The sequence below is a fragment of the Melospiza georgiana genome, chromosome 28 (genome assembly GCF_028018845.1).
Source record: "Melospiza georgiana isolate bMelGeo1 chromosome 28, bMelGeo1.pri, whole genome shotgun sequence".
NCBI lineage: Eukaryota > Metazoa > Chordata > Aves > Passeriformes > Passerellidae > Melospiza > Melospiza georgiana.
Window position 1 is genome coordinate 422317 of NC_080457.1, and position 13075 is coordinate 435391.

General features: G+C 70.4%; 3 protein-coding genes across 6 annotated transcripts; 1 reads left to right on the top strand and 2 right to left on the bottom strand.

The window, feature by feature from the left end:
* Window positions 1-3: 3 nt before the first annotated feature.
* LRRC46 (leucine rich repeat containing 46) lies at window positions 4-3695 on the top strand. The gene is made up of 10 exons (XM_058041459.1): window positions 4-89; window positions 401-485; window positions 564-627; window positions 711-819; window positions 1608-1654; window positions 1826-1935; window positions 2194-2263; window positions 2970-3148; window positions 3232-3491; window positions 3675-3695. The coding sequence occupies exons 2-10, from the start codon at window positions 455-457 to the stop codon at window positions 3693-3695; spliced, it is 891 nt and encodes a 296-aa protein (XP_057897442.1). The 5' UTR covers window positions 4-89; window positions 401-454.
* SCRN2 (secernin 2) lies at window positions 3212-7711 on the bottom strand. Of its 4 annotated transcripts, none has more exons than XM_058041870.1 (9): window positions 7674-7711; window positions 7129-7415; window positions 6722-6903; window positions 6092-6291; window positions 5786-6001; window positions 5071-5236; window positions 4812-4989; window positions 4026-4193; window positions 3369-3446 (listed from the first exon to the last, which is right to left on the bottom strand). In XM_058041870.1, the coding sequence occupies exons 2-8, from the start codon at window positions 7297-7299 to the stop codon at window positions 4035-4037; spliced, it is 1272 nt and encodes a 423-aa protein (XP_057897853.1). In that variant the 5' UTR covers window positions 7300-7415; window positions 7674-7711; the 3' UTR covers window positions 3369-3446; window positions 4026-4034. The 4 variants fall into 4 exon arrangements, with proteins under 4 accessions (XP_057897851.1, XP_057897853.1, XP_057897850.1 ...); XM_058041867.1 differs by having other exon boundaries at window positions 7129-7300; window positions 7674-7701; XM_058041869.1 differs by lacking the exon at window positions 7674-7711 and adding an exon at window positions 7640-7660.
* Window positions 7712-11302: 3591 nt separating this feature from the next.
* Window positions 11303-12415, bottom strand: SP6 (Sp6 transcription factor). The gene has a single exon (XM_058041884.1). The coding sequence runs from the start codon at window positions 12407-12409 to the stop codon at window positions 11303-11305; it is 1107 nt and encodes a 368-aa protein (XP_057897867.1). The 5' UTR covers window positions 12410-12415.
* Window positions 12416-13075: the final 660 nt, after the last annotated feature.

Here is a 13075-nt window from a genome sequence, read left to right on the forward strand (position 1 = left end):
GTGCGGCCTGGTTGCTCGGAGCCCGAACCGGGGGCACGGAACGCCCCAAAGTGAGGGACACCGAGCCCCAAAGCCGGGAACCGCTCCCGGTGAGCCCCCCTGGCCCATCCAGGGGTCTCTGAGCCCCGAAACCACAGTGCCCGGTCCCGCTGAGCAGCACTGGCTCCATCTCAGGGGTCTCTAAGAGCCCCCATCCAGCGGGGCCTGCTCCCGGTGACCCCCAGCCCCATCCCGGGGTCTCTGAGATCCCCAGACCGGGGCTCCCGGTCCCACTGATCCCCGCAATGCCAGTGCCATAATCCCCCTGGGTACAGAGCCCCTCTGCCCACCGTGGGGTCCCACCCCAGCAATCCCCAGTGACGTCCCCAGCCCACAGATTTGTCACCCTCTGTTCCCTCAGACCCTGCTCCTCCATCACCCCTGAGAGGGGACAAGGACCCCCGGCCACCCGGCCATGGCTGAGCAAGGGGACGCCCTTTGTGGGGGTGAGTGAGGCACTGGGGGGGCTCCTCCCTGCAGGAGGGGCTGCCGCTGCCCTGGACCCCCACTCTGAATCCCCGCAGCCCCCGAGGAGCCGCAGCCCCCAGGAGTGACCCTCAGTGACAGCCTCATCAGCACCCGCACACGGTGAGTGAGGACCCCCAGAGCCCCCCAGGCGGGCAGGGAGGGGGCTCAGGGCACCCCCAAACCCCCCCCTGTGCCCCCTTTAGCTCCGCGGGGCCGCTGCCCACCGGCACGCTGCGCTTGGACCGGGAGAACATCTCCTGCATCGGGAAAAGCCGCGGGCAGGAAGGGATCCACAGCCTCTACCTGCAGCAGGTGCGGAGCTGGGGGGCACGGAGAGACCCCAGTCCTGATCCTGGGGGGCACGGAGACACCCCCAGTCCTGATACTGGGGGCACAGAGACCCCAGTCCTGATACTGGGGGGCACAGAGACACCCCCAATCCTGATACTGGGGGGCACAGAGACACCCCCAGTCCTGATACTGGGGGCACAGAGACACCCCCAATCCTGATACTGGGGGGCACAGAGACCCCAGTCCTGATACTGGGGGGCACAGAGACACCCCCAATCCTGATACTGGGGGGCACAGAGACCCCAGTCCTGATCCCACAGACACCCCCCAGTTTTGATCCCACAGACACCCCCCAGTCCTGATCCCACAGACACCCCAATTTTGATCCCACAGACACCCCCCAATTCTGCTCCTGTTTCCCCTCCCCAATCTCCAGAAGGGAACAGTTCCCCCCACCCTTGAGGGTTTTGTCCCAGTGTCCCCCCCAGTCCCCCCCACGCCCGGGGGTCTCCGAGCCTGCCCCCTATTCCAACCCCCCTGGGATTCCAGTGCTCCCAAACCCACATGAGGATAACTCAGGGCTCTGAATTTTGGGACGTCTCCATGTCCTCCCCACCCCAGAATCTCCTGTGTTGCCCCCGGGATTGGTTGGAGCAATCCCAGAGCGTTCCCAAAAATGTGAATTTTCAGTCGGCAGTCAAAAAAAAAAAAAAAAACCCACAAAAAAAAAACTCAAAAAAACAACACCACCCCACGTTGTTTTGTGTTTTTTGGTGGTGTTTTTTTTTCCCCTCTATTTTATTTTCCAGAACCAAATTGAGAAGCTGGAGAACCTGGAGTGCTTTCCCAACCTGAGGTACAGCAGGAGGGCTGGGGCAGGGGGGGCCGGGTGTCCCCGCGGGGCTGTGACACCCCCTGCCCCTCCCGGGGGGCTGTGACACCCCCTGCCCCTCCCGGGGGGCTGTGACACCCCCTGCCCCTCCCGGGGGGCTGTGACACCCCCTGCCCACCCTCCTGAGCCCCGCAGGTTCCTGTGCCTGGCCGGGAACCGCATCCAGAGGGTGCAGAACCTGCAGGGGCTGCTCCAGCTCAGCCTCCTGGACCTGTCCCACAACCTGATCCAGGTGCTGCACACAGGTGGGAGCAGGGACCCCTCGGGGGTGGGCTGCACTCCCACTCCCGCCCTCCTGCCTCAGTTTCCCTGGCTCTGGGGGCTGCCTCAGGAGTGAGGGGAGCTCTGGGGGGGATTTGGGGAGCAGGGATTTTGGCCCCCAGCTCAGCCCCCTGTGCTTTCCCTCCATCCTGGGGCTGTCTCAGGATTGAGGGGAGCTGAGGGGGATTTTGGGGACAGGGATTTTGCCCCCCAGCTCTGCTTCCCCTGCTCTCTCCTGGCAGAGGAGCTGCCCCGCAGCCTGCGCATCCTGGACCTGGCAGGGAACCAGTGCACCCAGCAGGAGGGGTACAGGTGGGGCACGAGGGGAGAAACAGCCCCCCCAAAAACCTGGGAGAGCCTCGGGGCGACCTGGTTGTGGCCTTTCAGTGCCTGCTGGAGGGCCGGGAAAGGGATTCTGGACAGAAGGGGAATGGGTTCGCATTGCCAGAGGGGATCTGGGGAAGGAATCCCTGGGTGGGATGGGATTCCCAGAGGAGCTGTGGGTGCCCCCGGGTCCCTGGCAGTGCCCCGGGACGGTTTGGGAAGTGGGATGTGTGTCACTGCATGGAACTGGAGGGGATTTAAGGTCCCTTCCCTCCCGAACCACTCCATGGAATATCAAACACAGCGTGGCCCTCCAAAGCCCAGGGACTGAATCCCTGCTCTCCAAACCCCAAGGATCTGAATCTTTCCACACTCCAAGGACTTGACTCTCTCCTCTCCAAACCCCAGGGATCTGTATCTCTCCTCTCCAAACCCCAAGGATCTGAATCTTTCCACACTCCAAGGACTTGACTTTCTCCTCTCCAAACCCCAGGGATCTGAATCCCTGTTCTGCAAAGCCCAGGGATGTCAATCCCTGCTCAAACCCCAGGGATTTGACTCTCTCCTCTCCAAACCCCAGGGATTTGAATCTCTCCTCTCCCCCCTCAGCTCTGGGGGGCTGAGGCAGGACGGGACCCCCACTCCCAGTCCCACAGCTGCAGGAAATTTGGTTTTCCCTCCCATTTCCCCACAGGGACGGGGTGCTGGCAGCGCTGCCCCGGCTCCTGCAGCTGGACTCCCAGCCCGTCCGGGCAAGCGCGGCCGAGGAGGAGGAGGAGGAGGGAGGAGGAGGCTCCTGCAGCAGCGAGGATGAGGAGGATGAGGACGAGGAGCTGCTGGCGGCGCTCAGGGCTCCCTTCACGGTGGACAGAGGTGCCCGGGGGCGGCGGGGACACGCGGCACGGCGCCGGGGCTGGCAGTGCCGGCTCTGCTGGAGCTGCCGTCCCTCCGGGCAGGTTTCCTGGGGGATCTGCGCCGGGAGCTGGCGGGGCGGGCGCGGCTGCGGCGGGCGCTGAGCCTGGAGGAGCACCGGGCGCGCCTGGAGGAGCTGCGGGAGCTGCTGGGCGCGGGGCAGGGCGGCACAGCCCCACCGTGTCCCCAGGGCTGCCCCGGGGCTCCGCTGGCACCGCTGCGGGCACCCAGCGCCTCCAGCCAGCCCCCGGGCCAGGCTCTGCAGAGAGAGAGCCGTGCCGGAGGAGGGGGAAATGGGCTGCAGGTACCCCAAACACCCTGCAGCAGTCAGGAATAAAGAGTTTATCCCCATCCCAGTCCGGCCTGGTGCCACCATGAGGGGCTGGAAATGGGGAACCTGTGCCAGAGGAGCAGGAAACGGGCTGCAGGTACCCCCAACACCCTGCAGCAGCAGCAGTCAGGAATAAAGAGTTTATCCCCATTCCAGTCCGGCCTGGTGCCACCATGAGGGGCTGGAAATGGGGAAAGCACACACAGTGGGGTGGGCAGGACCCCCAATCCCATATCCCATCTCCCACATCCCATATCCCATATCCCACATCCCACATCCCATATCCATATTCCATATCCCTCATCCCATATCCCATATTCCATATCCCACATCCCACATCCCATATCCCATATCCCTGCCTTTCCCCTCACACCCCATTCCAGCCTGAGCTCACTGCTCCAGGGCAAACCTTGGGCTGGCACCCAGGAAGAGTCAGGGCTGGGCTCTGGGAATGATTTGGGATTCCCTGTCCGTGACAAACACCACGGGGCACCCGAGCCCACCCACCTGTGGGGTTCAGCTGTAGAACTTCATCTCGGCCTCCACGCAGTCCAGGAAGAGGTCGGCCAGCTCCCCAGGGCTGGGGCTGACGGTGCCCTGCAGCAGCTCCCGCATGCCCTGCAGGCCCTGCTGCTCCAGCTCCTGCAGCGTGCCCAGCAGCCGCTGGCCCCGCTCCTGCAGGGATCAGGGACGGGTCAGGGGGTCCGGGATGGGATCAGGGAGATCAGGGCTTGATCCCATTGCAGGGAGAGGTCAGGGAGATCTGGGGATCCGGAATGGGATCAGAGAGATCAGGGCTTGATCCCATTGCAGGGAGGGGCTGGAGAGATCAGGGTTTGATCCCATTGCAAGGTGAGGAAGGGTCTGCAAGATCTATGGGATCTGTGGGGTCTGTAGGATCTGCAGGGTCTGCAGGATCCGTGGGGTGTTTGGGATCTGTGGGCTCTGTGGGGTCTCTGGGATCTGTGGGCTCTGTGGGGTCTCTGGGATCTGTGGGCTCTGTGGGGTCTCTGGGCTCTGTGGGATCTCTGGGATCTGCAGGGTCAGTGGGATCTATGGGATCTGTGGGCTCTGTGGGCTCTTTGGGCTCTGTGGGCTCTGTGGGGTCTCTGGGATCTGCGGGGCCAGTGGGGTCTCTGTGATCTGTGGGCTCCGTGGGCTCCGTGGGGTCTCTGGGGGCTCTGTGGGCTCTGTGGGATCTGCAGGGTGGATCTATGGGATCTGTGGGATCTGTGGGCTCTGTGGGCTCTGGGCTCTGCGGGCTCTGCGGGATCCGCGGGGTGCGCGGTATACCGGGTCGCGCTCCATGAGCTCCAGCGCCGCCTGGTGCCGCCGGTACAGCTCGTGCCGCCGATCCACGGAGCTGCGGAACCGCGGGATCTGCCGGGCGGGGTCCTGCGGGAAGCTCGGCGAGCGCACCTGCGGCGCCGCCCGGACGCCGGCCACGAACACGAAGGGCTTGAACACGGACCTGGGGAGGGCCGGGGGTCACGGAGCGGCCCCGGGGCAGCGCCGCGTCCCGTGTCCCGCGCCCGCCGCGGGCTGCGCTCACCGCGACGGGTCCGGCGTGCCCGTGAGGAAGTGCACGCAGGGCAGCGCGGGGTCGCGGGGCAGCACGGACACCATGCTGCCCGCCGTGCGGAACCCCGCGCTGTCCACGCAGATCCCGCCGGCCTTGTCCCGCAGGATGGACATCAGCGTCTCCTCCGTGATGTGACCTGCGGGCACAGGGACGGCTCAGCGCCGCCAGCCCGGCCCTGGGCAGCGGGGACACGCCGGGGTGGCAGTGGGTGGCTCTGGGGACACACTGGGGTGGCTGTGGGTGGCTGTCCCCACGCCAGGCCCTGTCCCCAGGAACTGGGGGTGTGCCAGCACAGATGCAACCCTTGGGGAGCCACGGGACCATTCCTGTCCCCATCCCTGTCCCCACCTGAGTGCTGCCACTAGAGCTCCATGCCAGTGTGGAAGCAGCCCTTGGGGAGCCATGGATCAGTACGTCCATCCCTGTCCTGTCACCTTCCGTGTCACCATCTCCATCTTGTCCCCATCCCCATTCCTGTCCCCATCCCTATCCCTGTTCTATCCCCCTTCCTGTCTCTATCGTGTTCCTATCCCTGTCCTTGTCCTGTCCCCATTCCATCCCATCCCATCCCCATCCCGACACTGTCCCCACACTGTCCCCATCCCATCCCCATCCCCAGCCTGTCCCCATCCCTGTCCCCACCCCGTCCCCACGCTGTCCCCACGCCATCCCCGCCCTGCCCCACCTGCGTGGCGCTGCAGCAGCTCCGTCCCCGCTCTCAGCCGAGCCCTGGCAGCCTCCATGCGCGGGGGCTCCTTCTCCAGGGAGAAGGCCCGGGCGAAGCTGAACTCGCCGTGCCCGCTCCACCAGCCCTGGCTGCGCGCCCGCTCCCGCAGCCCCGGGTGCTCCACCGTGATCTCGCTGCCGATGCTCAGCTGGTTGGAGATGTTGCGGCTGCCCTCTGTGCCGGGGGGGCCCGGGGGTCACTCGGGGGGCTGTGAGACCCCGCCGGTGCCCCCCAATGCCCCCGGTGCCCCCGGTGCCCGCTCACCGCGGATCCGCTGCACCGCCCAGTAGCGCCCGGCGGTCTCCAGCAGCCAGGCCTCGTTGCGGTCGGCCAGCAGGAAGGTGTTGTGGTACACGAAGGGCTCCGGCTGCTCCTTGCAGCTCCCGCCCTGCCCGTGGCGCTCCAGCAGCGCCGTCATCACCTCCAGGGCCTCCCGGGCCGAGCTGCCCCGCTCCAGACCCAGCCTGTGCCAGCGGGGCCGTCAGGCAGAGCCGGGGCTGGGCACGGGGCTGTCCTCACCGTGGGGACACAGCCAGGGCTGGGCACGGGGCTGTTCTCACCGTGGGGACAGAGCCGGGGCTGGGCACGGGGCTGTCCTCACCGTGGGGACAGAGCCGGGGCTGGGCACGGGGCTGTCCTCACCTTGGGGACAGAGCCGGGGCTGGGCACGGGGCTGTCCTCACCGTGGGGACACAGCCAGGGCTGGGCACGGGGCTGTCCTCACCGTGGGGACACAGCCAGGGGCTGGGCACGGGGCTGTCCTCACCGTGGGGACAGAGCCGGGGCTGGGCACGGGGCTGTTCTCACCATCCTCAGCATCCTCATCATCCTCACCATGGGGACATGGGGACACGGGGCTGTCCTCACCATCCTCATCACCCTCCCCCTCCTCACCTGACCAGGTCCATGCCCAGCAGCGCCTCGGCCTCGCCCAGCGGCTCGCGGGTCCACACGCCCTCGTTGCCCACGCAGACCCCGCAGTCGTTGGCGCCCATCTCGGCGCCCCAGAGCCAGGCGGGGCGGCTCAGCAGCACGGCGTGGGTGCGCTCGGCCTGCTCGATCTGCACGTACGTGCACTGCGGGGACACGGGGGGACACGGGGGACACCGGTGACACCGGCACGCCGAGTGCTCTCAGCCACCCTGGCACACAGGGGTGACATGGACATGGAGGTGGCGCCTGGCACACTGAGCGCTCTGTCCCCGCAGCCACCCTGGCCCTGCACACTCGGGGACACACTTGGGTGAGCTGGCACCGGGTGCTCTGTCCCCGCAGCCCCTTTGGCCCCAGCACGGCCTCACCTGGACCTTGTCCCCAGGCCGGTGGGTGGCGGCGGGGACATAGACGATCTCCTGCACCTCGTCCCGGGGCCGGTCGGCGTTCTTGGCGAAGATGACGGCGGGGAACGCCGTGTGCGGGGGCATGGCCACGAAGCAGTCGCAGGACGAGGGCACCGGGCCGTGCCCCGCCATCCTAAACCGGGTCAGGGCGGGCACCGAGGGCGATGTCAGCCCCCTGTCCCTGTCCCGGCTGTGTCCCCAGGGTCCCTCTGGGGTGGGCACGGAGGGGCTGACGTGGTCCCTGAACCCTGGGGGACATCAGCGACCCGATGGCGGGGTGACCCCCAGCACCCCGAGACCCCGCGGCTCCGCACCGACCGCAGCCCCGGGAACCGGGACCCCCGGCACCGACCGCAGCCCCGGGAACCGGGACCCCCAGCACCGACCGCAGCCCCGGGAACCGGGACCCCCGGCACCGACCGCGGACGGGACCCGCTCCCTCCCTCCCTCCCTCCCTTCCCGCGCCGGTAACCGGGACCCCGCGGGGCCCTCCCGTCCCCACGGACCTGCCGCCGCTTCCGCGCCTCCTCCGCCGCTGCCCGGGCCCGCCCCGGCCCGCCCTGTCCAGCCCCGGCCCGCCCTGTCCAGCCCGGCCGTGCGACGGCGGCGCCCGGTGGCCGGAGGCCGCACGGCGGCAGCGGCGGGCACCGGCACCGGCACCGGGATGGCACCAGGATGGCACCGGGATGGCACCGGCACTGGGAGCCGCGCGGGTCGGGGTGGGAATTCCCCAAAAGAACCCGGAGTCGGGGGTCCCAGCTTTCCTCCCCTGGGGCAGGAACGGTGTGCTGGGGGTTCCCGTGGGTCAGAGCCCCCCGTGGGTCAGAGCCCCCCGTGGGCAGCACCCGCCCGGCCCGGGGGGCTCGGGATGGGACCCTCGGGGGGGCTCGGGCGGTCCCAGCCCGCGTCACCCCCACACCAGCGGCTCCCGGGGTCCCCCCGCGCTGGGAAGGCTTGGAGAGCCGAGGCCAGGCTGGGGGACCCCTGAGCCCCTCGGTGGGGATGGTTTGGGGTCGGGATCCCACACCCCCGAGCCCCTTGGAATGAATGATTTGGGGTCGGGATTACGGACCCCTGGGTCCCTTGGTGAGGAAGGTTTGGGGTCGGGGTTCCCGACCCCCGAGCCCCTCGGCAGGGCCTATTTGGGGCCGAGTTTCCGAAGCCCTGAACCATTTGACGGGGCTGATTTGGGGTCGGGGTCTCGGAGCCCCGCGTCCTCGGGCAGGGATGGAGCCGGAGAGCCGGAGCGTGGAAAACACGCGGCGTTTATTGCAGTACAAAACCCAAACCCCGCAGCCCCGCAGCCTCTTCACAGCACACACGCTCCCCTGGCCGGGCCGGGGGCTCCATCCCCGGGACCGCCCCCAGCCCGGGGCCCGGCGGTGCCTCCCAGCCCCGGGGGCGGGCGGGGGACGCGGCGGTTCGGGGCGCGGGGCCGGGATCCCCACGCCGCAGCAGGCTGGACTGGTTTCCCGGCCGCCGTCCCTCCCCGCCCGGTTTTACAGCCTTCATTGCCCCATCGCGGCAGGCAGAGCCCCGGGGCTGCGGGGGCTGAGCGCACCTGGGGGGCTGAGCTCACCTGAGGGGCTGAGCACACCTGAGGGGTGGGGGCAGAGCTCACCTGGGGGGGCTGAGCAAACCTGGGGGGCTGAGCAAACCTGGGGAGTGGGGGCACAGCGCACCTGGGGGGCTGAGCGCACCTGGGGGGCTGAGCTCACCTGAGGGGTGGGGGCACAGCTCACCTGGGGGGGCTGAGCAAACCTGGGGGGCTGAGCAAACCTGGGGAGTGGGGGCACAGCTCACCTGGGGGGCTGAGCACACCTGGGGGAGCTGAGCGCACCTGGGGGGGCTGAGCACACCTGGGGGGCTGAGCACACCTGAGGGGTGGGGGCACAGCTCACCTGGGGGGCTGAGCGCACCTGGGGGGTGGGGGCACAGCTCACCTGGGGGGCTCAGCTCACCTGGTCCCCCCCCGCAGCCCCCCAGGCTGGATCAGCTCGCTGGGGCTGAACCCCGAGTCCCCGGCCGTGGGGTGCCCCCGGCGCAGCCCCCCACAATCCGGAGCCGCTGAGGTCCCCTTGGTGCCGCTCTGAGGGACTTTGGGAGGGTCCTGAGCCCCCACCCGGGGTCCCCTCGGGAGGTGAGATCCCACCTGGGGGACCCCGAGGGGGAATTTTGTGCTGGAAAAGGCAAATTCCGGAGTCGGGGGCGTCCTTGGAGAGCCGGGACAGCCCGGGGGGGACAGCGGCGGCCGGGCTGGGGCTGGGGGCGCGTCCCGAGACCCCTCCCCAGCGAGACTTCACCTCGTGCTGGGGGTCCCGGCCCCGGGGCACGGGGGGCCTGCGCCAGCCCCTCATCGCCCATGGGGACAGCCAGGGGACAGCGAGGGGACAGCCATGGGGACAGCCATGGGGACAGCCATGGGGACCCTCGGAGGGGCCCGAGCCCTCCCCATCCTGGCTTCACCTTAATAAAATAATAATATTAATAATTAATAATTAATAATATTAATAATAATTAATAATTAATAATAATAATAAAACACTCAAAACCGAAGGCCTCGGGGCGCCCTCTGGGCACGGACCCCACTCGACTTCACCTCTACCCCTTCCCCGCCCCGAACCTCGGGGTGCTCCGAGCCCGGGCAGCCCCCCCAGAACCGCAGGAGGGGCCGGAGCGGGGCTCGGCGCCCCCCAGATCCCCCCTCCCCAGATTCCCAACTGGTTCCCACTGCTGCTGGCCGGGGGGCAGCGCCGGGGGGACCCCCGGGTGCCCTGAGCAGCCAGCGAACCCCGATCCCCCCCAAACCCCTCCCCAGGCCCCGCTCCAGCTTCTCCTTCTGTGTCCGAGGGCTTCTGCCAAAACCGGGGTGTAAGACCCCAAAAGATCCAAAAACCGAGAATCACGGACCCCCAGCCAGGGGTGAGGGACAGGGACGGGGTGCCCGGGGACGGGGGGCGACCCCAGGGCGGGGAAACTACGGGGTCCCTGGCGGGGGGAGCCCGGGGGTCCCCGGGAGGGAAGGGGCAGCTCGGGGGTCCCCGGGGGGACGGGCAGCATGCAGGGGCCAGGCGGAATTCCCTGGAATTGCGGGGGCCCGGGGGGACGGCGACGGGGCCGCGGGGACGGGCAGCATGCACGGGGGGACACGGGGTCCCGGGGGGACCGGGGGGACACGGGGGTGGCCGGGGTCCCCAGGGGGACACGGGGGGCGCGGGCAGCCGGCCCGGGCGGGGGTGCCCGCCCGCAGGGAGGGGCGGGGCGGGGCGGGGGTCGCGGGCGGGCAGCGCGGCCGTGCCGGGCCGGAGGAATGCGGCCGCCCCGGCTCTCCCGGGCCCGCGGCCGCGCCGGTGCTTCCCGCCCGGGGCCGCGCTGGCTGGGTGGGCGTGGGAACGCTGCAGGTGCCGCCCGCCGCGGCCCCCGCAGCCCCCCGAGCTCCCCGCGGCCGCGCTCCCGCAGCAACTCTTGCTTTGCTTCCCCTTTTTCCCCATTTTAGCCGCGCTTCGGGCCGAAAATGGGTTTCGCACCCTCGAGCCGCACAAGCAAAGCGGCGCTCCGAGGGTGGGGGACCCCCGCCGGCTCTGCGGCCCCAGCCGGGGCAGGGGGATGTCCCCGGTCCCCCCGTGTCGCTCGTGGGCGACGGGAGAGCGGGGCTGGCCCGGCTGGGAGCCGCAGCTCGGAGGGGAGCGTGGGGAGGGCCCGGGGGGCTGCGGCCGCGCCCCCCGAGCGGAGGCTCCCGGGCTCCTCCTCTGCTCTCCCGTCTCCCTTTCTCCTTCTCCTTCCTCCCCTTTGGGCTGGACGTGCCCGGGCAGCTCCCGCTCCTTCGGCTCCCATTGATGTTCCTCCCAAACAGCCCCGCCGCCTGCCAGCAGCCTCCCGAAAGCAAGATTTGGGAAGCCGGGGGAGGACGAGTGCGGGGGGAGGAGGGAGGGAGGCAGGGAGGGAGGGAGCAGCGGGGCGGGAGAGCGGCAGCGGGACAAGTGAAACCGCCGCGGGGCAGCTCCGGCTGCGGCGCTCCCCACGCCGGGGCCGTGGCGGGGCTGGCCGGCACAAGGAGCCAGCCCTGCGCCCGTGCCCGCCCCGGCCCCTGCGCGGAGCGGCCCCGAGGGCTCCCCCGGCCCCGGGGCTCAGCCGCTCAGTTTGTGGGGGCGGCCGGGCCCCCCTCGGGCTCCCTCTTGCCTCCCTTGGCGGCCGCCGCGTCCCCGGCGCCTTTGCCCTCGGGCTCGGGCCCGTCCTTGCCGCCGTCGTGCGTCTTCATGTGCTTGCCCAGGTGGTCGCTGCGCATGAAGACGCGGCCGCAGACGGGGCAGGAGAATTTCTTGGCGCCCGTGTGGGTCTGGAGGTGCCGCTGCAGCTCGTCGGAGCGGGTGAAGCGCTTGCCGCAGAAGAGCCAGTTGCACACGAAGGGCCGGTCGCCGCTGTGCCAGCGCAGGTGCGCCTTCAGGTGCGAGGTCTTGGCGTAGGCCTTGCCGCAGCCCGGGATGTGGCAGTTGTGCAGGTGCTTGCGCTTGGCGCCCTCGGGGCACGGGCCGCCCCTCTCGGCCTCCTGGCAGTTGGGGCAGCGGCACGCCGCCTGCCCCCCGCCCCGGGGCACGGCCCGCCGGGCCCCCTTGGGCCGCGCCCCGGCCTCGCCCTCCGCGCCGCGCGGCTCCGGGGGCCCCTCGAGCGCCTTGGCGGCCTCGGCGGGCAGCAGGTGCTGCGCGGGCGGCGGCAGCAGGTGCGCGGGGGGCGCGCACAGCTGGTGCTCGGCCCCGCCGTAGCCGCCGAGCGCCGCGGGCAGCCCGGGCGGCGCGGGCACGGCCAGCCCCGCGCCCTGCCCCGGCGGCAGCTCCATCCAGCCGGCCCCGGCGTGCAGCTCCCACCAGTTGACGCCGCCGCCGCCGCCCTCCTCGCCGGGCGCTCCGGGGTGCGGCGGCCGAAACCAGGGCTCGTAGGGGTGCGCCATGTCCGGGGCGGCCGGCAGCAGCTTGGCGTAGGCCGCGGGCGCGGCGGGGCCCTCGGGGGGCAGCTCTAACCTCGGCGGGCCATGGGGCTCGTAGGCGGCGGCGGCGAACGCGGCGTCCTCGGGCCCCGGCAGCGGCAGCTCGGGCGGCGGCAGCGGCGAGGCGAAGTCGGCGGCGCCCGGGGCGGCGGGGCCGTGCGGCTGGAAGGGCTGCAGCGGCTGCAGGTCCAGGTGCGTCGGGGAGGCGCGGGGCGCGTCCGAGGGCTGCGATCCCAGCGAGCCGCAGACCGCCGTCAGCATCGCGGGGCGGCGCGCACGGACCTGCGGGGCCGAGCGGGGCCCGGGGGAGGGGAGAGGAGCTGTGAGAGGAGGAGGGGGCGCAGCTCCGCGCCCCCCGTCCCCGCCCGCACCGGCGCCGCGGCTTGGGAGGCGCTGAGCCCCCAGCCGGGGCTTGTGCCGCTCTGCTGCGACACCGCTGTGACACCGGGACGGTGGCACCGGCTGGGGGGGGCACCCTCACGCCGTCCCCGCCCCCTGTGCCAGCCCCCGGTGCCGCTCGGTCACGTCTGCAGCCCGGAGGGGTCGGTGCCTGACTCCAAACTGCGAGGGAACCTCCGACACTGCTGGATCACCTGCCCAGCTGTGTCCCCAGCACTGCCCGGGTCCCCAAGGGGGCCAAGGTGGCACCCCCAGACCCCCAGGGGCACACGGCACCCCGAGGGGGACACGGCACCCCCAGACCCACGGAGGGGACACGGCACCCCCAGGGGCACACGGCGCCCCGAGGGGGACACGGCGCCCCGAGGCCAGCCTGTCCGTGCCGCACCCCAGCCGGGCTGGGGGAGCCTCGCCCCCCTCGCTCCCGCCCCACGGCCGGGCCCCGCCGGGAGCCCTCGGGCCCTTCTGGGGGGGCTGCACCCCCGGGCTGGCTGGCAGCGGGCTGAGGCAGCGCAGCCCCGGGCACAG

Excerpts from the sequence above, each read along its gene's own strand:
- SP6 (XM_058041884.1), bottom strand. The coding sequence starts at position 12,409 with ATGCTGACGGCGGTCTGCGGCTCGCTGGGATCGCAGCCCTCGGACGCG.
- SCRN2 (XM_058041868.1), bottom strand. The coding sequence starts at position 7,299 with ATGGCGGGGCACGGCCCGGTGCCCTCGTCCTGCGACTGCTTCGTGGCC. Across the intron at positions 6,904-7,128 it reads GGCCTGGGGACAAGGTCCAG|TGCACGTACGTGCAGATCGA; the intron begins GTGAGGCCGTGC and ends GTGTCCCCGCAG. Across the intron at positions 4,990-5,070 it reads GGCACGCCGGACCCGTCGCG|GTCCGTGTTCAAGCCCTTCG; the intron begins GTGAGCGCAGCC and ends GGCCCTCCCCAG.
- LRRC46 (XM_058041459.1), top strand. The coding sequence starts at position 455 with ATGGCTGAGCAAGGGGACGCCCTTTGTGGGG. Across the intron at positions 628-710 it reads CTCATCAGCACCCGCACACG|CTCCGCGGGGCCGCTGCCCA; the intron begins GTGAGTGAGGAC and ends TGCCCCCTTTAG. Across the intron at positions 1,936-2,193 it reads GATCCAGGTGCTGCACACAG|AGGAGCTGCCCCGCAGCCTG; the intron begins GTGGGAGCAGGG and ends CTCTCCTGGCAG.